The 25,236-nt window shown below is 35.7% G+C and overlaps 1 protein-coding gene across 2 annotated transcripts in view; it reads left to right on the top strand.

Moving 5' to 3' along the window:
- The window catches only part of ABCG1 (ATP binding cassette subfamily G member 1), a 106,219-nt gene that overhangs the window by 36,554 nt on the left and 44,429 nt on the right, over nucleotides 1-25,236 (top strand). For both annotated transcript variants that reach the window (XR_003567454.1, XM_027843587.1), the window contains exons 3-5: nucleotides 3,796-3,913; nucleotides 13,205-13,337; nucleotides 18,381-18,431. Coding sequence is in view for 1 of the 2 variants with exons in the window: in XM_027843587.1 (XP_027699388.1) it covers nucleotides 3,796-3,913; nucleotides 13,205-13,337; nucleotides 18,381-18,431 (302 nt within the window). In the remaining variant the exon portion in view is untranslated. The remainder of the gene's footprint in view (nucleotides 1-3,795; nucleotides 3,914-13,204; nucleotides 13,338-18,380; nucleotides 18,432-25,236) is intronic.

Genomic DNA, 25,236 nt, shown 5'->3' with positions numbered 1-25,236 from the left:
TAGTTAATTTTTTGATATGTTGCTATAGTGTCTTCACTAATATTTTATTTGAAATTTACATTTATATTTCTTAGAAATGTTGATCTATAGGTTTTTCTCTAATTTGTCTCCTTGGTTTGGGCCATATTTGTGTCTTAGGAGAAACTGACAGAATTTCTTCTTTTCTTATTTTTGCAAACAGTTTGTGTAACATAGGAATCAATTATTCTTTGAATGTTTGATAGAATTTATTGTAACATCATATACTTTCAGAGTTTTTCTTTTCCTCTTTTGGAAGTTCATTTATAGTTTATTTAATTTCTCCTTTTAAAAGTGGATTACTTATATTATTTCTTATGCTAATCTGGGTATTTTATGTTTTTGTAGCTATTCATCTATTTTATTTAAATTTTCAGCTTTTGGTGGGGTATAATTGGACCAAATAGTTTTTTTTTAATAATTTCCTTTATTTTGTTTTCATTTTATGTGATTTATCTTATTTCATTTTTCATATGGACAGTTTGGTGCCCTCCCCCGCAATCACCTTGCTCACCTTTTGAGGAGGCTAGCCAATGGTTTGTTTATTTTACTGGTTTTATTTTTTAAAATAGCCTGTAGTGTTATCAGTTCAAAAGTTTTTTGCTTTTAATTTTAATGATCTCTAGTTGAAGTTTTTATATTTGTTGTTTTTTTAGTTTGTTTTAGTTACATCCCCTATTGTTTTTGTTTTTACTCTTTTTCTTTACAGGAGAAGAGTGTGCTCAATCCTAGTGATCTATATTTATGCAATCTGCTTCCATTCCAATATTCCAGTTCTTTTTACCTTGCCCAGTTCCCAGTCACAGATTATTACCCTTTCTTTCCTTTGATTTTCCCCTTTATCCTTTGAAAATGGACTTTGTTTTACTGATAACTAATTCCTCCCAGAATATATCCTCCTTCATCCCTTATTCCCTTTCCCATTTACTAGTTGGGTTTAATATATTTCTACGCCATTCTACTGTGTGTATATAGTCAACTATCCTTTGTTCAATTCACATGAAGAGAAAATTCATGTTTAGCCCATTCCCCAAACCCTTCCTGAATGTTTATATGGTCTTCTTTTCATGTCTGTGATTAAGTGAAGTTCAACCACTCTTTCTTTTCTAATGTATTTTTTTTTTCCTTAAAATGTTCTCAGGCCCTCTCTATGACCTTTTAAAACAGGGTTCTGAGGAGAGCCTTGTTTCTTTTTCTGCCTACTATGTTATAAACATTTCATCATCATAAATTCCCAGTTACTCAAATGGATTTTACTTTTCTATATTTCCTGTGTTCACATTTCAAAGTATCCATTCAGTTTTTCAACAAGACTACTTAGAAGTACTCTATTTTATTAAAGGTCCATTCTCCCTCCCTTCCCATTCTCTCCCTCCCCCTCTTCTCCCCTGAGATCATACTCAAGTTTTTCTGGGGAAGTTTTTCTTGGTTATAAGCCTTTATCTTTTGGCTGCTGGAATATCATATTTCAAGTTTTCCTTTCCTTTATGACTGCCAAGTCTTGTATGATCTTGTCTGTGGATTCTTGGTACTTAAACTCTTTCTTTCTGACTAATGGTGGTATTTTTTTCTTTGACCTTAAAGGTTTTGGCTATAATGTTCCTGGGAGTTTTCATTTTGGTGTTTCTTTCAAGAGGCTACCAGTGGGATCTTTCTATTTTCACTTTGCTGTCTGATTGTAATAGCAATTTTAAATGTTTTTAATTATTTTTTATTTTGAATTTAAATGCCCCCCCAAGAAGAACATTTTCATGTTTGCTGCAGAACACAAAATGCACTTTATATGAGATCATAAATTTCTATTTCATACTACTTAGTTAAAAGTATATAACAAATTCTGCATTACTTTCTAATCTGTCCATTTCTCTGTGCTTTCTTATGAACATCTCTCTGTTCTTTTCTGTGCATAATAAAAAGAAAAAATGTTTCAGTGGCCCTCTTATTTGTATTACTGTAACTACTCCTACATGCCCCTCAATCTTGTCCCAATCAAAAATTGGGGGGTGGGGCAAAATCCTTGTGACAAAAAAGCATAATCAAGCAAAATGAATCCACATAGCAATCATATTCAACAAAATATGTTTCTTTCTTTACTTTGAGTCTATCACCTTTCTGTAAGGAGTTGGGTAACATGCTTCATCAGAGATTCTCTGTAAACATGGTAGGTCAAAGTGTTGATAAGATTTCTTAAGGCCTACAGAGGTAACATGATTTTCCTGATATTATATTATAGCTCTGCATACAGGGCTTTTTCTCCTGACTCAGTGAGAGTGACAGGGAGACCTATTAAAAGAACTTCAGGCTAGTTAGTAAAAACTATTGACTATAGTAAAACTCACTTTGTGAGTTAACCAGTCTGTTTATGGAACTTTCCTTCTGGAGTCACTGAATTTGATTAATCCTGTTAACAGAGCTTTGAATCCTGACTAGTATCCTACCAATAAGAAAGTGGGAACCTAGCTCATAGTTACATTATTATGTTATCATTTAACAAGTAGGGGCTTGGACTCAGTTCTTAGCAGCTCATAGTGGTTTTAGGTTCTCTCTTTCTTATACTTTTTCCTGTCTCTACTGCTTTCCTATCTCTTAATGCTAACCTATCTTTGTTCCCCCAGGTAGTACTTAATCTCAATAATGAGTCAGTATTACAGTAGCGGTTCTTTGTCTTTTATTTCCAGCCCTTATAATATCTCTTAAACAAGATCCTAGGGACTTCTGTTCAAAATAGGACTGTGCCTGAAAAAAAATGTGGAATGTAAAGAAATGGCTGTGAAGTACAAGGAAGGACTACTTTCTAGAATATGTAAGAATAACAGGAGGTTAAAGATCCTGAGGAAAGGTGTTTGGCTTTATAATTAGAAGAGATCTGGGTTCTAATACTAGAGCTAATATTTATTAATGAGGTGGCCATGGTAACACCCTTTAAGCGCTGTCACCTTCAGTTTCCTCATTTGCAAAATGGGGATAATATAATACTTGTAATACCTCCCTCACAGGATTGCTGTGAGGAAAGAGCTTTGAAAACCTTAAAGTACTAAACAAGTATGTATTATTATTATGGTTATCTTATAATTTTCTTTCTATTTTTATTTTGTCTTTGGAACACAAAAAAGTGGGAGACATTATTGGGAGAGTCTGTCACTTTGTAACTAGAAAAATAATATTTTGTGAGTTCCCCAAAATCTACATTTTTTATGACCATTTGGATGAATTTCATTAAATATGGGAGTTGAATATATTATTGTGAATCTTGGATATTTAAGTGTACTTTCTGATGTGATACTGTATTCTCTAAGGACTCAAAACCTAAAAATTTTGCCTTTAAATTCTATGGCTTTCATTTTAACCTTTAGACAAATTTTCAGATTATTTATTTAACAAAATCAATACAGTCCTAGATGATGTGATCCTCTTTATCCCCTTCCTCCAATATTTCCTCTAAGATAGTTTTGGATTGAAATTTCATATGAACCCAAGAGAAATCTTCTATAGGATCATGATAAATTCCTTTAAAATGAACGGGTTTAGAGGCACTTTTATACCACTGAAATTCTAATGAAATAAATAATAGTCTTTAAGAAATCACAGGGCCAACATTGTTGCTGAAACCATAGTGCCAGGTGGCATTGGGAAGTATTGATTTTATGCCTGGAGTTAATTACTGGATTTATGGTGTGTGTCAATTTTACTTTGTGTATGTGTTTGCACATATGGGAGTTTAAAGCAAATTTGTATTGTGTCTTAGAGATAATAAAATATTCATGTACTTTTTTTTAGGATACAAGACTCTTTTGAAAGGAATTTCAGGGAAATTCAGCAGTGGAGAGCTTGTTGCAATCATGGGTCCTTCTGGAGCTGGAAAATCAACACTCATGAACATCCTGGCAGGATACAGGTGACTAAAAGGGAAAACAAGAGTGCAAGGGCTTTCAGTCTATTGCATACCTATTGTCATTGATTAAGTGTTAGAAAACTGCTACTCTAGGTGCTATAGGCCCGACCCCACATGGGGTCACAACCTATAGTTTTTAAGAAGTACTGACGAGAAAAAAAAAAAGTACTAAAGGGGTCATGAATGGAAAAAAAGTTTAAGAAACCCTGCTATAGGAGATACAGAGAGCTAAGCCTGCCTTTAGCAAGGTCACTCTTGAGTTAAGTAAACAGGACCTGTATAAATGAAAAATAAAACAATAATAATAAGAGATAAGCATGTGGTATATGTTAAATGTAAGTGCCCTGAGTTCAAGGGAAGGTGATTTCCTTGTGTATTAGAAAACTTCAAGGAGAAACTTGATGGAGGAAAAAGAACACTGGTTTTCACATCATATCATTAGTACAAATCCTGTCTCTGATACTTATCATCTATTGTGGGTAGTTATCTTGCCTGTAAAATGAAGAGGTTGGACAAGATGATCTTTAAGATCCCTTCTAATCCTAGAATCTATGACTCAGTAAGGAAGGACTTAGCCTGGCCTTAACATTTGAAGAGTGAGTAAAATATAAATGTTATAATGGCTTGGGGTCCATTTTGAAGATGAAAATTACCAATGAAAACAAAAGTAAAGAAGCATTAAAGGACAAGCCGTGTTAGGAGCTGCTAGGTAGTGCAGTGAGCTTGAAAGTCAGGAAGACCTGAGTTCAAATCTGTTCTTCAATACTTACTAGCCTTGTGACCCTGGGCAAGTCATTTAACCTTTGTTTACCTCAGTTTCCTCAACTATAAAATCAGGATAACAATAGTATCTATCTCCTAAAGGATCAAATGAGATAATATTTGTAAAGGATCAAATGAAATAATATTTGTAAAGCACTTAGCACAGTGGCTGGCTTATGTTAGCCATTTAATAAATGCTTATTTTCTCCCTCTGTCCTTCTTTTCCTTCTTTCCTTCCTCCCTTCCTGATGATTTCTGTAGCTTTTATTTGTAATTAAAAAAATAATAAAATCAGATCATATTAAGCATTTTGTATATCTTTAAGTACTCCATCAGTGTTAGCATTATTAATTGTAGTTTCATAGAATTAAGAAATCAAAATTACCAATATTTTTCCAAATGGAAAACTGGCTTCAGAAGTATTGAATTATATTATCTTATATCAAGTTTTCAGTTAAGTATGGTAATTATCACAAAGGCAGCTACGTGGTGCAGTTCCTAGAGTGTCAGGCCTAGAGTCAGGAAAACATCTTCCTGAATTAAAAGATGGCCTCAGACACCACTTTACCTGTTTGCCTCAATTTCTCAACTGTACAGTGAGCTGGAGGAGGAAATGGCAAACCACTCCATTATCTTTGCCAAGAAAACCCCAAATGGGGTCATCATGAGTCAGACATGACTGAAAAATGACTTAACAAAAATAATTATCATAGAGTCACTTTACTAACACTATAATAATTGGGATGAGATATGTTGAACAAAATTAAAATATGAAATATTTACTTTCTCTTGACAGCTTTGACCCAGGATTTAAAACACACACACACACACACACACACACACACACACACTCACACACTCACACACTCACACACTCACACACACTCACACACAAACAAAACTCCTTGCTATTCTAAATTAAGATTTGAAAATATAGAAAAGACTTCAGGTTAAGATTGTTATATTTAAGGACAAAAGGAAACCAAGCTGTGCCACAAACTCCAGGAAATATCTGAAAGTGATTCTAGGAATACCAATGTTTAAGAAAACCGAGGATAAATGGTAGTAAACTCCTCTAGCTAATTCAAAGTTGCACAAAAAAATAAGCAGATAAAAAAGACAGAGATAGGTAAAGAGGTCTCATTAGGAGAACTAACTCAAGAACAAGTAAATATAGAAGTCATTGGAGTCTGGGAGAGGACTGTGGAAGTCAGAAGAGGCAAGGAGAGCTTCCTAAAATGGACCTGAAGCCCACCAGCACTTTGAGCAGGAGAATTTGAAAGCCGTGAGCTCCAGTATTCAACAACCTGGACTGTCAGAATAGAAGTGGAGACAGAACCAGCCCCCGTGAATCACAGCTAGGGAAGCCAGGGCCTGTTTATGCAGTATTCAGAGCACTTGGAGCTACCGCAGAAGTTAGGGCGTAGTCAGTCTGTACACAAGCAGGAGGGCTGTGCAGCAAGCCAGACACCGGTGTGACTTCCAGTGTTTTAATGGAGCCTGTCAGGACCGCCAGCATGGAACTAGGTCCTGATTAGTTATTACACTAGGAGAAGATAAAGTACAGGCCAAAAGCCTCAAAAGACAAAATAGGGGGATTGTGGTAGGTTTTACTACCTAATACCAGCAATTTTATCTGGATCAACAGCAGGGGTGGCAGCATCTGGACTAAAGAGGGGACTTTGCCAATAAGGCCTATTAATCTGATTCAACAGGGAACTGGCCAAGCATAATTTCCCAAACTAATAATTGAGGCAGGAACTATAAATAAATAGAAAAAAAAAAACCGAACACAATAAAGAAATACTATGGGTTGAGAAAGTAAAAAGGTAAGCCCAGAAAAAAACAATAATCCCCCAAAGCAATGCCTCAGTAGGAAAAAAAACAAATTATTTGGACACAAGGAACAGACAGACTCAGGATCGTGCAAGACTTGGCAGAAAATATTATAATAAATAAGAGAAAAGTTTGGAATATGATATTCCAAAAGTCAAAAGATGTGATGAGCTTACTACCAATAATTATTTACCCTTCAAAAGTGAGTATAATAGAATATTATGATTTTAAGCATTCCTAATAAAAAGACAAGAGATTTGTAGAAACTTTGAAATGCAAACAGTTAAGAGAAACCTGTGATCACTTTGGAAGGGGCTCAATGTTCATGAAATGATTACATTCTATTTGGAGGAGAAGAGACAAGTGTCCTTTCAGAATCCTAATATCTTGAAGGGTCAGAGAAAGAGTTAGGACAAGATGTGGGTGATTTTTTTTTCTCTTGGGAAGATTTTAACAGAAGAAGTAAAATTGAGGATGGAAAGGAATATACTAGAGAAGAATTGAGGAAGAAATGGGACAAATGCATCTCATAAATGTGTTACACAAGAAAACATATAAACATGGAGGAAATGAAGGATTAAACATTTCATTACCTCACTCTTGTCTGAAAAGGATCAAGCAGAATGGATTAGAAAGCAGAATGCAGCTCTATTTTGTTTATAACAAATGCTTTTGAAGCATAAAGCTACATACAGAGTTAAAAGAGTGACCAATGTAGAACTTTTAATCTGTCAGATGAAAGTAAAAGTGACAATCAAGGTCTCGGAGAAGGTAACTGTAAAAATAGATGTGAGTAAAAAGAAATAAGCAAGGAAACTACATTATTCTTAAAGATACTATAGATCACGGAATAATATAAAAACTTAGTACATATACAACAACTGGCATAGTATCTAAGTACATAAAGAAAAAGTTAATTGAATTTCAGAGTGTAATAGCAAAATTATAACTAATGGGGACCTCAATATGTCCCTACTTATATAAATTCAACAAAAAAGATAAATTAGAAAGAAATTAAAAACTTGAATAGAATGTTAGTAAAGTTAGATATGATTAATCTTTGGTGATAACTGAATAGGAATAGACAGAAATATACATATTTATAGCTACGGATGGCACCATTACAAAAATCAATATGTACAAGGCATTAAAAACCCCATAAACAAATGAAGGAAAGTCAATATATTTAACATATCCTTTGCTGACTTTAATATAATAAAATATATAATCCATAGATGGTCAGTAAAGAAAGGATTTAAATAACTGGTGAATAAATAGTTTAGCCTGAAATAATTGATAGGTTTAAAATGAAACATAATGAAACAATAGATGATTTAATTAAAGAAAATAACAGTGGAACAACCTACCAATGCTTTTGGGACATAGCCAAAGCAGTCCTTAGGGGAAAAATTATTTTTCTAAATGCTCCCATCAAATGAAGAAAACACAGAGCAATGAATTGGGCATGTAAGTAAAAAAAAAAAAATAGAAAAACAACAAATCAAAAAATCAAACAAAATACAAAAAAAAAGAAATTTTGAAAATCAAATTGGAGGAATAAAATGTCATTGTATTGAATAAATAAAATAGCTGGTTAAAAACTCAGTAAAAGAGACAAACACTCAGTTACTCTGATGATAGAGGAAAACTCAAATATGGAAATGCAGAAGTCACAACTATTGAAGAAGAAATAAAGAAGAATTTTAGAAAATATTGTGCTCAAATCATTAGAAATTATTGTACCAAATATATGCCAACAAAACTGGAACCCTAAAGTAAATGGATGAATTTTCACAAAAACATAGACTATCCAGGTTAACAATAAGAAAGAAAATTTTGATAACCTAATTCAGAAAAAAAAAGTTAAGCCATAAAGGATCTCACAAGGAAAAAATTTATAAGTAAATTCTATCAAAGAAAAAAAATCCAATATTACCTAAAAATATTTGTGAAAATAGGAAAAGAAGATGTCCCACTAACCTCCCATGAGTCAAATGTGGTGCATCCTGATACCAAAACCAGAGAAAGAAAACTGTATACCAATCTTCCTAATGAATATTAATAAAGGAGTATTGAATAAATGATTACTGATTAGGCTGCAATAATATATTAAAATATACTCTATGTCAAGATTGGAGTTATGTCAAAAATGCGAAGCTGTTTTTTTAATTAGAAAAACTACAAATATCATATATATCAAAACAATTAAGAATCACATGATTATATTAATAGATGTAAAAAACCCTTTGAACAAATATATCCTCTTATGTTTAAAAACATTAACAAGCACAAGAATAAACATATAATTCCTTAATACCATTTCTATACAAAATGAACAACTAGCATTGTCTGTAATGGAAAAATACTAGAGGCATAGAAAGCAAAGATGCTCATTGCCATCATTATTTGATTTAGTACTAGAATAGCTAAATATAGCAACAACATAAGAAAAAGAATTGAGGGAATAAGCATAGGCAAAGAGGAAAAATATGGTTTTTAAATATGACATGATGACTTACTTAGGTCACCCTCAAGTCAGCTAAAAAACTTAATTGAAAATGGCAATGATAATAAAAAATGAGAATAGTCAGGATTTTGGAGGGGTTGTTGAAAGACAAGCACATTAATTCCTTATTGATAAAGCTCTGGATTCATATAACCTTTCCAGAAAGCAATTCATAATTATGAAAAGTAGCTAAAAAACCCATATACTTTGAACTAGAGATCCTATTGCTAGGAAAACTATATATCTAACAACTACAACAACGTAAATGGAACGAATAACTACCACAACATGACAAAAAATGGATACTGTGAAATTATAAGGAACAAACAGTTCCAAAGAAGATGTATGAAAAAAAATGCTTTTTCCCTGCTCCTTTAAAAAGGAGGAGTTCATAGGGGTGGACATGCATATAATGTCATATTTATTTTTTGATATGTTCATTGGTTTCACGTAATTTTTTTTCTTATAAGAGATAGCTCTGGGGAAAAACCAATTATGAGGAGGTGAAGGTGATGTAAAAATAAAAGATATCAATAAAATCTATTTTGAAAATTAACTGAAACTATTAATTTCAGCAAAGCAACAGGATATAAAATAAACTTACAAAGATATTTGGACTTTTAGTGCATTCTCAACATAAAACATGGCAGGAAGATATAGCAAAATAAATCCATCAAAATGATTACCGAATGTATAAAATATCTGGAAGTTCAGCTACTAAAACACACCCCACATTTAATTAATACAATTTCTAAAATACTTTACAGAAACAAAGATAGACCTGAATGCTGAAAAAAATAGTAGTCTTGGTTGGGTGCTGCCAATATAATAAAAATAACAGTACTACCTTAAGTAATTTACACATGAACAAAGAAACATTTATTAAGTACTTTTTATATTCTAGTCACTTGTCTAAGTATTGGAGTTACAAATACTATCAAGACAATCACTGACTCTAAGCAACTTATAATAGATGACAATGCATATAGGAGAATGGTAGCCAGAAAAGAGTGGTGATTGATTGACATATCCTTTCCAGTTATGTAGTATTGGTTTTGTTACTGTTTTCAGAGTCAGAGTTTGAAAGTTGTATTTGAAAGTATGCTTGAATCCCTGGCATTTAATATATCTGTATCTGGAACATAGTGAATACTTAATCAATATTTTTTGACCAACAGACTTACTGACAGTAGCAACATGATATGGAGATGTCCAGAAGGTGATACGGTATGCCAAAGTTGGACAAGATAAGATGAAAGCTTATCAAGCACAAAACCAGATACCAGAGACTGGGATCTAATTTCTAGGTGGTTGAGAAGGCTGCATAGTATGGAAGGGGCAGTTGTGTGGTGGGCCTGAGGGGCCTGGGACTGGAAAGATAAGGTCAAATTTCATCTATCAGAACTCAGTCTCAGGAATAAAAGTCTGACATCTGTATGTAGGAAGACTAGGAGGTTGAAGTGTAGACATCATGGTATACAAAGAAGACATGGCATTGTGGCCTGGATTAGAAAAGGTAAAAGAGAAAATACTCCAGCAGCCAGAAAGAAACCATTCAAATACTGTGGTGCCATAGTGAAGATCACACAGTGTGATATCCAAGATATATAGGGAAGTGATAAGATAGATTCTTAGAAGAGTCATTTCCCAATTGGTCAGATGATTTGAAGAGGCAGTTTTCAAAAGGAGAAAGGAAAACTGTCAAACAGATGGAAAAAAGGTTCCAAATCACTGATAAAAATTCAAATAAAACCATTCTGAACTTTTGGACTTCTTTGGACCTCTTCATCATGCCTTGCTTCCTCAGGAAACTTATTATTGAGAAATCTCATTTTCCTACAAGATTGAAATTGCCTGGTAGTCATTTGTCATCAATACTTTCTGCCCCTCTGATTGGACTCTAACTGGAAGGTGGGGCTATAGGCTCCAGGACCTCCATTTAAGAAAGGGGCTTGGCATAGTCCTCTCCCAATTTTCTACCAGCTACATTGCTTTTGGACTTCTCCATCATCTCTTTGTGCTAGTTATCTTCCTCCCTTCCCCATCCCCTCCCCAGCTTTTCAGTTTCCTTTTGTATATTGTCATCCCCATTAGATTTAAACTCTTTGTGGGTAGGGATGGTCTTTTTTTTTTTTAGCTTACATTTTTATTTCCAGCACTGAATCCAGTGCCTGGCACACAGTAGGCATTTAATAAATGTTTATTGACTTAATTTTATGTAAATATATATATATATATACAAATATTATATATGTGTATATATATATATATATAAACACACAAAACACAAAGATGGACATAGTGGGAGAAAGTCAAACAGAGCTTCACAATTTCATATAACCTTCCCTCTCTCCTTTTTTTCTTTGTATATTGCTTGGTGATATTTATTAAGTTCATAATAAGTTATCACTTAGGACATTTTCCTGTGTGTAGCATTCACACTTCAAAATCAAAGTGAAGTTCTTAAAACTACATAATACACAAAAGACTTAGTGCAGTTTTAAGCTATTTAAGCTTTCATTGATTGCATAATAATAACATATCATATATCATACATAAATTGTAATAAGCTTTTAATAATTTAAGCTATTAAAGTTTACATAGCTTAAAACTACACTGTGGCTTTTTGGATACCTTGCTTCATTTATCACCCTATATAGTATCTTAACTTTTGGTAAAATGTTCCTTTTCCTAAGTGGAGAAAATAAAGTTACCTTATATACCTTATATAGTTATGTGTATATTTGACAAATATTATTTTTTATACTTATTGGACAAATATTCATAGGATCCTTGGATCATAGGTTGAAAGCAGAATCATATATCCAACTTCTTAATTTTACAGATGAAGAAATTGAGGCCCAGAGAGGTGACTTGCCCAAGCCTACCCAGATAGTCACTAGAAGAACCAAAGTTGTAGCCTCAGTCTTCTGGCTCCCAAACCTTTCCACTTCACCAAGAGCTAATGAGAAAGAAGGTGGATTAAGTTCATTTCTTGATGCAAAGGATTCCTTGCTCTAAAGAATGCTACTATTAGAGCAAAGCTATTTGTAAAGGGCTCAGAGGATCATAGCTTTTGGATCATAGCAAGGGACCTTAGAAATCATTTAGGCCATCTCCTTCTTTCTGTTAATGAGCTAAGGATTAGAAAGGTTACGTTGCTTACTCAGGGTCATACAGGTAAGAAGAAGCAGTTATAATTTGAATCTAGGTCCTCTGACTCCCAATCCAAGGATAAAATAGAGATTTAATTATGTAAAAATTAAAAGCATACAGAATAAGGAAAGAAACAGACTAGGAAAGATTGGTGCAATAAACATCTCAGAAAATCCTGGCATCCATAATCTGCCATTCTCCTGCTGATAAATGGTTAAAGGATGTGAACAAATTCTTGAAGAGAAGAAATATGACATATTAATAATTACGTGAAAAGGATGCCTAATAACAAGAGAAACAAACATTTAAACAACTCAGATACTAAATATGAATGAAAACAAGAATTGGATTGGTTTTGTGGAATCTCAGATCTTCCTGTTCTTTACAGAATTTAGGAGATGATACCGAATAGTGATTTCCTAGTTGCCTTAGTTTGAAACATAGAAGCCGCTACTTCATTGGATTTTTTTTTAAAGCTGTCAAAGCACCTGTGAAGCTCCTACCACTTTTTGCTTTCAGAGTTGGACCCAAGTTAAGTTCAGTAATATTCATCATATCTTCACATATTGGCTCAGACTTGCTGCTCTTGAGAAATTTTTGGGTCTAACTTTTGGCATGAACACAGAATCATGCATTTCAATCATTCTCAGAAAGTACTGTAAAAATTGGAGGGTATCTATTTCATCCTCATGGGGTCCATTTAAAGGCATGCACATACACATCTGTCAAATGGATTTATTTAGTGGGAAAAGAAGAGTTCATTGTGACTGACTATATCTTATAGTGAGTCATATGCTTGACTTCACTTTCCTTTGCTATTCATTTTCTAATATGGAAGGTTGCTAAGTTGTGTTAGTTATCATTTAAAGCTATTTAGTTTCCTCTGTATGGTGTAGCTAGCAAAAAAAAAAAATCTAGAAAGGTCTTTTCACCTTACCTTCTTTCTCTAGTATTAGGTGACAGAAGGAAAAATGGAAGAGTATTTATCATTTTACGTTTTGGCTGACTGGTTTCTTTCCTTGTTGGCATTTTAGAGAGACAGGGATGAAAGGGTCAGTTCTCATCAATGGACTGCCTCGAGACCTCCGCTGTTTCCGTAAGGTATCATGTTATATTATGCAAGATGACATGCTGCTTCCTCATATTACCGTGCAAGAGGCCATGATGGTAAGATTTCTCAGCTCTGGGATTCTTCTCCTAATGTTCTCACTGTTGTTTTTTTAAATTGTCATCATCAGAAAATATTTATCAAGAATACAATAATACATGCTTGTATAGCAAGAAATATAATGTATTATTAAATATGTTATATATAATAATATATATATAATATAATCTAGTTGTATAGTCCTTTTATGAATAAGGAAACAGTTACATAGCTAGTGAGAGAGATGGAACTTGAACCCAGATCTCCTGATTCCTGATCCAATGCTCTTTCTATTCTGGCTCCTGTCTTTTGGGATATTTTAGGGATTTTGTAGATGAAATCTTGACTGTGACTATTTAAAAAATTTCTATGATATATGGAGAAGAGGAAGATCAAAGTATTCATATAATATAAATTATAGTATTTACTGAGATGATAGGACTACAGCACTAGAATATTTACTATGTCTTATAACATGAGTTTGTATTATTCACTGGGTAACCACTGCAACATTCAATAACAAATAGCTTTCCTTTCATTTTAAGATCATTCCTTTGCTATTCTTAACTTTTGGTATAGTATTCTAGCATTGTAATTTCTGTTACTATACCAGGATTTTCTTATGGTAGAGGAATAGGTCCATAGGATATCCCTTTCAGTCTTCAGAAGACTAATATTCCTTTCTTCCTCCCCAAACCTCCCTACCCATTTTCTTCATCTGTTTATGCTAACTTCCTACCAACTTTTTTTTTTCATGCAACTTTGAAAAAATCTGGCTCTCTAGTCATTTATTCCTTTTTTAACTTGGCAATTCTTATTTACATTTATTTGAGTCTTCTATGGAAGGATCCAAGACTTAGGAATTTTTTTTTAAATTCCTTATAATCTCTTAAATGACAGAGATTTCATGTATATTGTCTATATTTTCGGAATAATCACTGCCTCTTAGTGGACAAGTACTTCTAAAGTACACTAATACTTAGGTTACAACCTAAGTATACATGTGTACATGGCTGGAACTCGTTATCTTATCCCTAAACCCTCCTCTGCTCCTACCTTCCCTATTATTATAGAAGGCAATGCAATTCTTTCAATCCCTCAGGCTCACAAACTAGGAGTAACACTGGTCTCCTCACTATTTTTCACCCCTCTCCATGTCCAATCTGTTGCCAAGGTCTGTTGACTTCACCTTTGCCATTTCTTCACCATCTCCCAAATATTTTCCCTTCTCTCCTTGGATGCTGCCACCACTCTAATGTAAGCCCTCATCACCTCATACCTGGACTATTGTATTAGCCTGCTGGTAAGTCTACCTGCCTCAAATCTCTCCTCATTCCAATCTATCCTTATTTTGCCACCAAAGTGGTTTTCCTAAAGCATAGTTCTGATCATGTCATCCCCCTACTCAGAAACCCCAGTGGCTCCCTGTTGCCTCCAGGATCAAATAAAAAATTCCCTACTTGGCATTCAAAGCCCTTTATAACCTGGCCCTCTCTTAGATTTCTACTCTCCTTATATCTTAACTTCAGCACATACTCTTCAGTATAATGACACTGGCCTCTTGACTATTCCACAAAACAGGATGCTCCATCTCTCAGCTCCAGGCATTTTCTCTCCCCCACGCCTGTAGTTCAAATTCTGATTTAGATAGTATATATAGACATGCGTACAATACAGACTAGGAGATACTAAAGGATCCTAGTTAATTAAAGTAAAGGAATTTATTCTAAGTTTTTCTGATATGTGTTCTTCCCTATACCATATAGAGCTATTCTTCAAGGACTTTTCTCAATTATAAATGTGAAGTTTGTATTCTAAATCACTACAGCTAATAGTCTGCACTGTCAGAAGATTCTTTAAAAGTAGGTCAATGGGAACTTGGGTGTATAGCCCTCAGGTGAAATATCGAAAAGGAATAGTAGCCATTGTGAATTTAACAATCCATTCCATTAAATATTTATGTACTTTGTGCAAGACTTTGCTGCCAAGCATAGGAGATACAAAGAATAAATGAAAACATAATCTCTGCTCTTAAGGAGTTAGGAAGATATACCATTTGAACAAAGAAGTATAGATGACTATTTGAGGAAGAGGGGGAGAAAAGCACTAATAATTAGGGGGGAACAGTAAAGTGATTCCTTTTTCCGTGGTACGTATGACCCAGGTACCTAGTATGTTCATATTATATATATATATATATATATATATATATATATATATGTGTGTGTGTGTGTGTGTGTGTGTATGTATATACATATATATACATATACATATATATATATACTCATTATAATATCATAGATTGGCTTATGTGACTTAAAATATAGGTTTTTTTTAAGTCTTTCAGAGCTTGGAGCTGCAGTTCTTGATTGAATCAAATATATGTTGAAGTCTCTAGGAGTCAAAAAGCTTTCAGTTTGATTCCCAGTGTCCTTAATGACTTTTTGTTGTAACTTTATTTGCACTGGTTAGAATCTTTTATAGTCATTTGAAATTGTGATGTATAAAATAATCTTAACTTTGACATTACCTTACCTTTGACATGTTTTATTCTCCAAAGACTTTTACCCACATCTCATTTAATCTTAGCAAATGAGGAAACTGAGGTTAACTCAAAGATGTTAGTCAGTCAGTAGGCATTTATTAAGTATCTACTATGTATCAGGTATTGTGCTAAGCACGAAGGATACAAAAAGAGGCAAAAGACAGTCCTTGCCCTTAAGAAGCTCACAGCCTAACTGGAGAGACAACAAATAAGCTATATATAGGATAAATAGGAAATGATTAGAAGAGGGAAGGCAGTAGAATTAAGAGAAGTTGGGAAAGACATCCAATAGAAGATGGGATTTTAGTTGGGACTTGAAGGAATCCAGGGAAGCCTGGAGGTAGAGATGAAGAGAAAGAGCATTCCAGACATGGGGGATAGTCAGTAAAAATACCCAGAGCTGAGAAGTGGAGGGTCTTCTTCAGAGAAAGGCAAGGAGACCAGTGTCACTGGATCAAAGTATATGCGACAAGGAGTAAGGTGTAAGAAGACTAGAAAGGTGGGCAGTAAGAGGTCATGAAGGACTTTAAACACCAAGCAGGATTTTGTGTTTGATCCTGGAGGCCATAGAGAGCCACTGGAGTTTACTGAGAAGGGGAGTGACATGGTCAGAGCTGGGTTTTAAGAAGATCACTTTGAGGGGCAGCTAGGTGGTGCAGTGGATAGAGCACTGGCCCTGAAGTCAGGAGGACCTGAGTTAAAATCCAGCCTCAGACCAAACACTTGACACTTACTAGCTGTGTGACCCTGGGCAAGTCACTTAACCCCAATTGCCTAAAAATAAATAAATAAGAAAATCACTTTGGCAGCTGAATGTATTGGAGTGGAGAGAGAGACTTGAAGCAGCCAGACCTATCAGCAGGCTATTTCAGTGGTCCAGGCATGAGGTGATGAAGGACTGTACCAGAGTGGTAGCCATGTCAGAGGAGAGAAGGGGTCCTATTGGAGAGCTGTTACAAAGGTAAGATGCACAGGCCTTGGTAAAAGATTGGATATAGGAGATAGTAGGAGTCAAGGATAACTTCCGGGTTGTTAGCCTGAGGACCTAGACAGATGGTGTTGCCCTATACAGTAACAGGGAAGTTGGGAAAGGGAAAGGTTTGGGGAAAAGATGAGTTCAGTTTTGGACATGTTAAATTTAAGCTATCTATTGGACACCTAACTGGAGATGTCTAAAAGGCAGTTGGAGTTGAGAGATTGGAGGTCAGCAGAGAAATTAGGGTAGGATAAGTAGATTTGAGAATCATCAGCATAGACATGGTAATTAAACTCATGAGAGCCCAACACTAAGATCACCAAGTTAAGTAGGGAGAAAAGAAGAGTTCCCGGAGGGCAGAAGCCTGAGGGAACCCTTACAGTTAGAGGGCATGATCTGGAGGAGGATCCAGCAAAAGCAGACTAAGAAGGAGTGGTCAGACAGGAAGGAGGAAAACCAGGAGAGAATGGTATCTCAAAACCTGCAGAGAAGAGAGTTTCAAGGAGGAGAGTCCAAAGCTGCAGAGAGGTCAAGAGAATGAGGATTGAGAAAAAGTTAAGTAACTTGCCAAGGCCACACACAATAGTGGTAGTGCTGGGACCAGAACTCAGGTTTCCCATATGCTGATACATCCTTGGGTTTACAAACATTTATATTTAAATTTTCTATTTCCCATTTACCTCACTGAAAAATTAAGATAATTTAAATAAAATACCTGGAAACCTAAGATATTTATTCCTGTTCTATGATGAACTTAATACTCTATTAAGGAAATTGGCACATTAGATAAGTATCTAGATGAAACAAGCTAACTCCCTGAAGTTTTCTTCTTTCCTTTCCAATCATCCAGTTATAACAAAAGCAGGTGAGTAGATCTGACTAGTGCCACAAGTTGTTGTCCTTTAAATTGTGTGTGAGCCTTTCATGGCACCTTTTGTTTGCTTTGGTTTCGTTATTTAGAGTTTGGCTGTGTTGAGGTTTCAGGGTGCTAGGACCCTGAAATTCAAGGGCAAGCAATGCAGGTGCTGCCTCAAATGAATTTGACTCAAGCCTTCTTTTAACCAAAGACAAGGTTTATTTGATCACCAATTGAGGTGAGCAAGATTCCTAGTGAGTCTATGCCATTGGCCAGATTTTAAGAATCTGAGCTATTTAATGGGAACAAGATGATCACATATACAAAAAGACTATGGGAAGATCTGCATGTGATCTAGGAGTAACCAAGTAATCTGGGGTGACTGTGAGAAGGAATCTAGATGAATTAGGAGTGGGGAGTGACTGGGAGCCATCGGGAAGTGACAGAAGAGCTGGGCTACGTTAGAGGTAACAGAGAATTGGGAGATTGGACATAGGCCATAATGAAAGGCCAGTTGAAAGGATTATGGCCTCAGATGGAGGTGAAGGCCAGAGAGCTGGCCGCATAGGAAACCCAAGGAAAGCTCAGGGTGGGGGCTGTGTTCCCAGGGCCCATACCCCATCAGTTCTTCCAACTACCAGCTCCTTTTAGATAATCTTCTCAGAGTTGCTTTTGTCCTATTTCAGGTTTCTGCTCATCTAAAACTTCAAGAGAAGGATGAAGGCAGAAAGGAGATGGTATGTATAAGTCTTAGAAATGAGTATTATTATTTTTTCTTAATTTTTATTTTTAGGCAATTGGGGTTAAGTGACTTGCCCAGGGTCACACAGCTAGTGCCAAACGTTTGGTCTGAGGCTGGATTTGTACTCAGGTCCTCCTGACTTCAGGGCTGGTGCTCTATCTACTGCACCACCTAGCTGCCCTAGAAATGAGTATTATTAACATTTTAAACCAAATTAGCCCTTTTGTTAGTATAGCTAATGCCTTGCTGTTGCCTAGTACTCAATAGTTATCTGGGCCCAAAGAAGACAGAACAATGTTAGAGAGTATTGTTGTTGAGGTGTAGATGCCAGGGGTGCTGAGACCCCAAAATCATAACATGGGGGTCCTGCCCTAATGAATTCGACCCAAGTCTTCTTTCAGCCAAAGACAAGGTTTATCGTAGATGAACCATACAGGCCAGACTCTTGAAGAATCTGAACATTAATGACACTTGTAAGGATGAGGGGGCATGAGGAAATCTCAGCCCATAAATGGGGGCCAGGATGAATCTTATATACAGCCACGTAATTTGGGTTGACCAGAGGAGGGGCTGGAAGGAGGTTCCTGAAGCTGGGGTGACTGGGGAGGAGTCTAGGGAGAATCCCCATGGAAGTATCTGGGAGGTTGAATGGGGTCATCAGGGAATAGACAATGGAGGGCTAGGCTTTATTAAGGTAACAAAGAACTGGAAGATAGGGAAGAAAGAGGTTGAATAGGGTCTGGATAAAATCAAAGAAGGGTATCAAAGGGAGATTGGGCCTAGGCGATAAGGCCAGTTGATAGGAATAAGAATAAGAGATAAGGAAAGGCCTGTTGAGTGGATTATCACTTCAGGCAACCCCTTGAGGCTTCTTTGACCAAGTGAGCTCAAAAAAAGTTTAAGAGTTTTCTGGGGCTGTAGACAAATGGGACCCAAATTCTTTTTGGGGTGAGGGGCAATCATCATTATGACTTCTTATAACACAATATCTGTAACACAAAAGCAACAAGGAGGTAACAGGAAATGAAATCTATTTCTCAGTTCAAATGGTCAATAGATATCAAACTCAGTGCAAGTAGCATGTCTGTTATGAATTTTAGCTTTCAAGCTAAATGCACATCCATATTAACAGGTATTTTAAAAAAGATTAACAACCAAGGCCAGAAAATACTCTTTCTCAAATGCCCTATTATCTTCCTTCTTGTCATGTTGCTTCCTAAACAAAACTGGAACCTTACATGGTACCCAGTAGTTTTTTGGAACTATCAGAAACTAAATTTTAGTTTCAGAAATGAGATCTACTCGTCTCTTCTCTTGCCAAAGACTTGTTTCATATGAATGGCTGGAATTGGCAGGGAGGGGAGTGAGGAGGTCTAGAAGTTTAGGGGTGCTGGGACCCCAAGATCGCAATACGGGCCCTGACTGAATGAATTCAACCCAAATCTTCTTTCAGCCAGAGAAAAAGTTTATTAAAGATAAACCATACAGGCCAAGACTCTTAAGGAATCTGAACATTAGTAATGGCCATGGGGGCGAACAGGCATGAGAAAGTCTCACCCTTTTGGGCATGAGAGAGTCTCAGCATTTAAATGGGGGCCAGGGTGGATCTTATATACACTAAAGTAACTTTGGGTGGCCAGAGGAGGGGGCTAGGAAAAGGGTCTAGGTGAGAATTCTGATTGGAAGGTCTTAGAGATTGAATAGACAATGGGAATAGATAATGAAGGGAAGGAAGGAAGAAGTTTGAAAGGCATCTGAATTAGGTCAAAAGGTAGGGCTAGGGCTTTCAAAGGGAGATAAAGGGAGTTGATAAGGAACTGTTTGAGAGCAAGAATAAGATAAGTTTAAGGGTTTTCTGGGGCTTGTAGACAAATGGGAGCCAAATTCTTTTTGGGACAAGGGGCAAAGGTCTTGACTTGGGCCCATATCCCATCAGGAGGACAGGGGATAATGTTCTAGTTCAATTACTTTTCTCCTAACTTTGAGGGGAGCTTTCACTTTTTTTTCTTTCCTACAGGTACTCTGATGACTGTATTTAATCAATATTATGCTACCTAGCAACCAATAATTTTTATAGTTTGTGCTTAACTATGGGTAACAAATTCTTCAGGCTTTGTAGAAGCATACAGGGTAGAATGTGGATATTGGGTATGGGATAGCTTTTCTTTCATTTCACAGAAAATACGTAAGATGTGATGAAGTCACAGAAGTAAGTGAACAAATATAGAAACAAAAGCCCATTAACTCCTTCCAGAAGGAAACTGAACTTGGGACTGATGTCAGGGCAATCCTCTGTGATTCTGGTGAGTCCCAAAAACCTCCCCAAGGCTTGTTCCATCTGATGTTTTAGAATCAGTTGGCCCCCAAAGGTAAACATGGTAGCACCTACTCAACAAGCAAACTCTTTCTCATTGGTCTTGCACTATGCAAAAAACTCACTGACTTAACTTTCCAAATAGGATGATTTTCAAGAACTTTGAGGACTGTCCTCTTCTTTCCCCAGAAAGCATGCTGCACTAGGATATATTCCTATCTCTCTAGAAGGTCTGGGCCAGAATTCTGAAACAGCAGAACTCTTGAACTTGGGCAGCTCCTACAGATGGTACTGTAGAGGAAATTAACTTCTCAAGCTAGAAGGCTAGATTCTAGGATCATGCTGCTGAGGGAATTCAATCTTTCTCCCTCTTTTTACAGAGGAGTTTGAGGTTCAGGAAGTGTCTTTGAACTCTCCTCTCAGATCACATGCAAGCACATTGTTTTCTGCTTCTGTGATAGTTCCCTATTAATGCTCTCCTTCTCTATGTCTTTTGCCACACCCGAGAAGGGGAGGAATGAGGAATGGAAGCATCTGCTATGCCTTGGGCACGGTGCTAAGCACTTTACAGATTTATTTTTTATTTGATCCTCACATCAACCCTGTGAGGTAGATGCTATTGTTTTCCCCATTTTACCATTGAAGAAACTGAGGCAGACACCCCCTATCATGTTGTGGCAGCAGGGCTATGCAAGCCAATCCATAACTTTCAACAGAACTAAATTCTATGCCCTCTCCTCCCCCCAGTACCTCCCAGACCAAAATGACAAAAGAAATTTTTTTTTGTAAAGAGCATTTTATTTTTTTTCCAATTACATGTAAAGATAGTTTTCAACATTCATATTTTATAAGATTTTGAGTTTCAAATTTTTTCTCCTTCCCTCCCCCCCTTCCAGCCCTCCTCTCCAAGATAGCAAGCAATCTGATCTAGGTTAAACATACGTAATCATGTAAAAATATTTCCACATTAATCATCTTGTGAAAGAAGAAACACTACAAAAGGGAAAAAGAAACACATATACATACACATGCACATGTACACGTGCATGCACACACACAAAAACCAGTGAAAATAGTATGCTTCAATCTGCATTCAGACTCCATAATTCTTTCTCTGGATGTGGATAGCATTTTCTATCATGAATCTTCTGGAATTGCAAATGACAAAGCTCAGAATCAAGGAGCAGGATAGTGGTGAGGAGTCATAATATTTTGTGCTTCAATTGAGCTCTGCCAGAGAACGAGGGCAATACACCTGTATGAAGTTGTGTAGCACTTTATTAAGCCTGAGGAGCAGAGCTCAGCATCTACCATGGGCCAGTTCTGTCCCCCCAGAAGTCAGTGGGGGGCAGAGACATAAAGTGGTGAACTGTGAATTGCCCATTATGGGAGGAGCTTGAGACAACTTTGAGATCCCGGGGAAACTGCCAAAGGGGAAGGAGTCAAAAAGTGAGGAATATGGGAAAATTTTAAAAAAAGACTGTAATTACCAAAGATCTCAGGGGAAACAAAACTCAATTAAGGACCTTGAGAAAAATCAGATAAGTCAATGCAGAAGATACTAATAACACAAGCAAAGATGGCATATAGAAGAAGGAAATTTTCAGGCATCTATGAATAAGTATTGCAAAACAAACAAAAAGGAATCAATGCCTTGTGAGGCATAGAACCCTGTGGATTCTGAAGAGACCATGGAACCATAGAAGATATTCCTGAATGATTTAAAAGAGAAATAAGAATTTAAAAACTAGAATTTATTGTCTTCACAGCAGAAATAATTGGCAAAATAGGAAGAAAAAAAAAGAACTTGAATCTATCATGGCAAATTTCACCAAAGAAGCAAGATAGTTCATCGGGATTGTAAATATGCTGAAGTGAAGGACAATCTGAAAGAAGAGAAACAAAAAGCAAAAACATTAAAGGGAAGCATGATCTCCATGTTGAGCTACTCTCCATTTTCAGTCTGTAGCTCTGCTTGACTTCAACTCTATGCTGAGTATCCAAAGTGGTCCTCTTCCTCCCTCACTATTTTCCAGCTTTCTTTTATGTGTTGTCTTCAGCTATTAGATTGTAAGTTTCTTGATGGTAGGAACTGTTTTTCTTTGTATTATTTGTATCCCCAGTGTTTAGCACAGTGCCTGTCTCATAATAGGTGCTTAATAAATGTGTATTGTATTGCATTGCATTTTATTATATTATATTATCTGGAAGACAGGATGTGTAGAGGTAACTTAAGGATTTTAGGTCTCCCAGAAAGAAACAACAAATCAACATATGCAAGAAATGATACAAGAAAACTGCCCAGAACTTCTGGGCAGAAAGCAAAATTCCAATTAAAAAAATCTATTACCTCCAAAATAAAAAAAATAGACACAAAATGGTTACATTTAACAACTCCACTTACAAACAACAAGACTTTTAAAAATAAAGGAAGGAAATTTGAATAACAAAAGATTATTCTGCACTTATTAGAAACCACAAGAGAAAATGGAATAATGTGTTTCAAAGAGCAAAGGAGCTGAAGATGTAATACAAAGTGACCTATTCTGCACTTTGGAACATAAACATTAATGGGAAAAAAAATGGACATTCAGTAAAAAAAAGAGACATTTGAAACATTTCTAAAAAACAAAGGTTAATAGATTCCTTTGAAGCATTTTTAATCTTCACCTAAAATATTCCTTTAATGTCTTTTAATTCATATTAACGGACAGAAAAATGACCCTAATGGGATGAATGGAAGTAAATTATTTTAGAATATCCTGGGATTCTTTAATCTTCCAACTAAGCTGGGTGTTATTATGAAGAATGATACAAAGGTTTTAAAAAGTTTTCAGTGTTGGAATAAGAATAATTCTTGTGATTCTTGAAAGAAACAAATCTAGCCTTCTTTCTGCAGAAAATGTTTCCTATGCAGTGCCTGTAAATCTGGGGCCAGCCTAAGTTTTAATGAAACAAACAAACAAAAAAATCAAGACCCAATGAATGTGGAAAATATGCAAATTACCTCTCTGTTTTCTGATTTGTAAAATGAAGGTTTTTAGACCAGATGATTCTAAAATTACCTCTAACTCTGGGTCAACCACTCATCTTGAAAATGGTATACTAACTTGATTAGGAGATGGAATGCTAAATGACAGTCCATTTAAGGAGTAAAAATGAACTATAGAAATAGAATGTAGGTAGAATCTGACTCCAGTTTACAATGATCCCAAAGATCAACATAATTCAATAGCATCTCTCCACTAGACTGGTCCTTTATACCTGTGGATTTTCTCTCCTTGAGAAAAGTTGTATGGCAAGATAAAAAATGGAAGGGAAGGGGTCAAGAGAAGAGGTAGGTATTTGTGAATAATTCTCCCTCTCTCAGAAATTGAAATTGTAGTTAGTTATCTCTGAGGGTTCGGAAGTTTGTTTGATTGAAGAAGATGAAATGAACTACTCTTAACTGGCCTTATCTTTTTGAATGTGGTTATAGCTGGCCCTGTTAAGGCATTCCCCTCTTGCTGTGCAGGACCTGCTCTATAGCAACCAATTTTCTCTACCCCTAATTACTTTGTATACATGTTACATTTCCTTTTTTGTGTACTTTTCCCTCCACTCTTCGATATAATGCACAAGGACTCTTTGTTTTTGTCTTTGTATCCTCAGTACCTAGCAGTGTGTATCACAGAGTAGGTACTTCATAAATGTTTCTTGAGTGAATGTAGAATGAAATCAATATCTCTTTAATTATTTGAGAAGGTAGTATGGATAGCAAGTTGATATTGAAACCATAAAGATCTGAGTTCAAGTCTTGCCTCTGACATATACTGGCATTGTGATCCTAGACAAGTTATTTAAATTTTTAGGGTTCTAGACATCTCTCTAAGATTAAAAGTTGCAGAGAAAGCACTGATCTATATTGGTAGAGGAAGTTTTCTCATCTGAGAGTTTCGTATGCCAGTGAAATTACAAGTCCACTCCCTTTCCCTATCCTATACTATTAATTAGGGCTTTCTATTAATAAATGTTTTACATTTGATATTAAATAATTTCATTGTTTCTGTAAATACTATTCTTAAGCTGTATTTGTTGTCTCAGATATACCATATACATTCATCTCTCAGGGAAGCAGAAATTTTAGGTAAGGAGTCATCCCATCCCTCATGAAGATAATGTAATAAACTAATTAGATACAAACTCAAATTGCTATAATATATAGTTGTATGATAAATTCTTTCTCAAATGAACCTAATGAAGAGAGTTTAATTATTTACTTCATCTAAAAGTAATAAATTCTGGAAAGAAAAAGTATAAAAGAAAAGATTTTTGTTAACATCTTCACAGGAAAAAGTCTCAATGATAAGAATGACAATCTACCCAATTGCCTTGCTCAAAAAAAAAAATAAGTCTGGTGTTAACATCTAATAGCATTTATAGCATTTGGGGCAGCTAGGTGGTTCAATGAATACAGCACCAGCCTTGGAATCAGGAGGACCTGAAT

Source organism: Vombatus ursinus, unplaced genomic scaffold (assembly GCF_900497805.2).
Source record: "Vombatus ursinus unplaced genomic scaffold, bare-nosed wombat genome assembly UNPS02014924.1, whole genome shotgun sequence".
Taxonomy (NCBI): domain Eukaryota; kingdom Metazoa; phylum Chordata; class Mammalia; order Diprotodontia; family Vombatidae; genus Vombatus; species Vombatus ursinus.
Note: the sequence above shows the minus strand (reverse complement) of the source record. Positions and strands in the feature narration are given on the sequence as shown.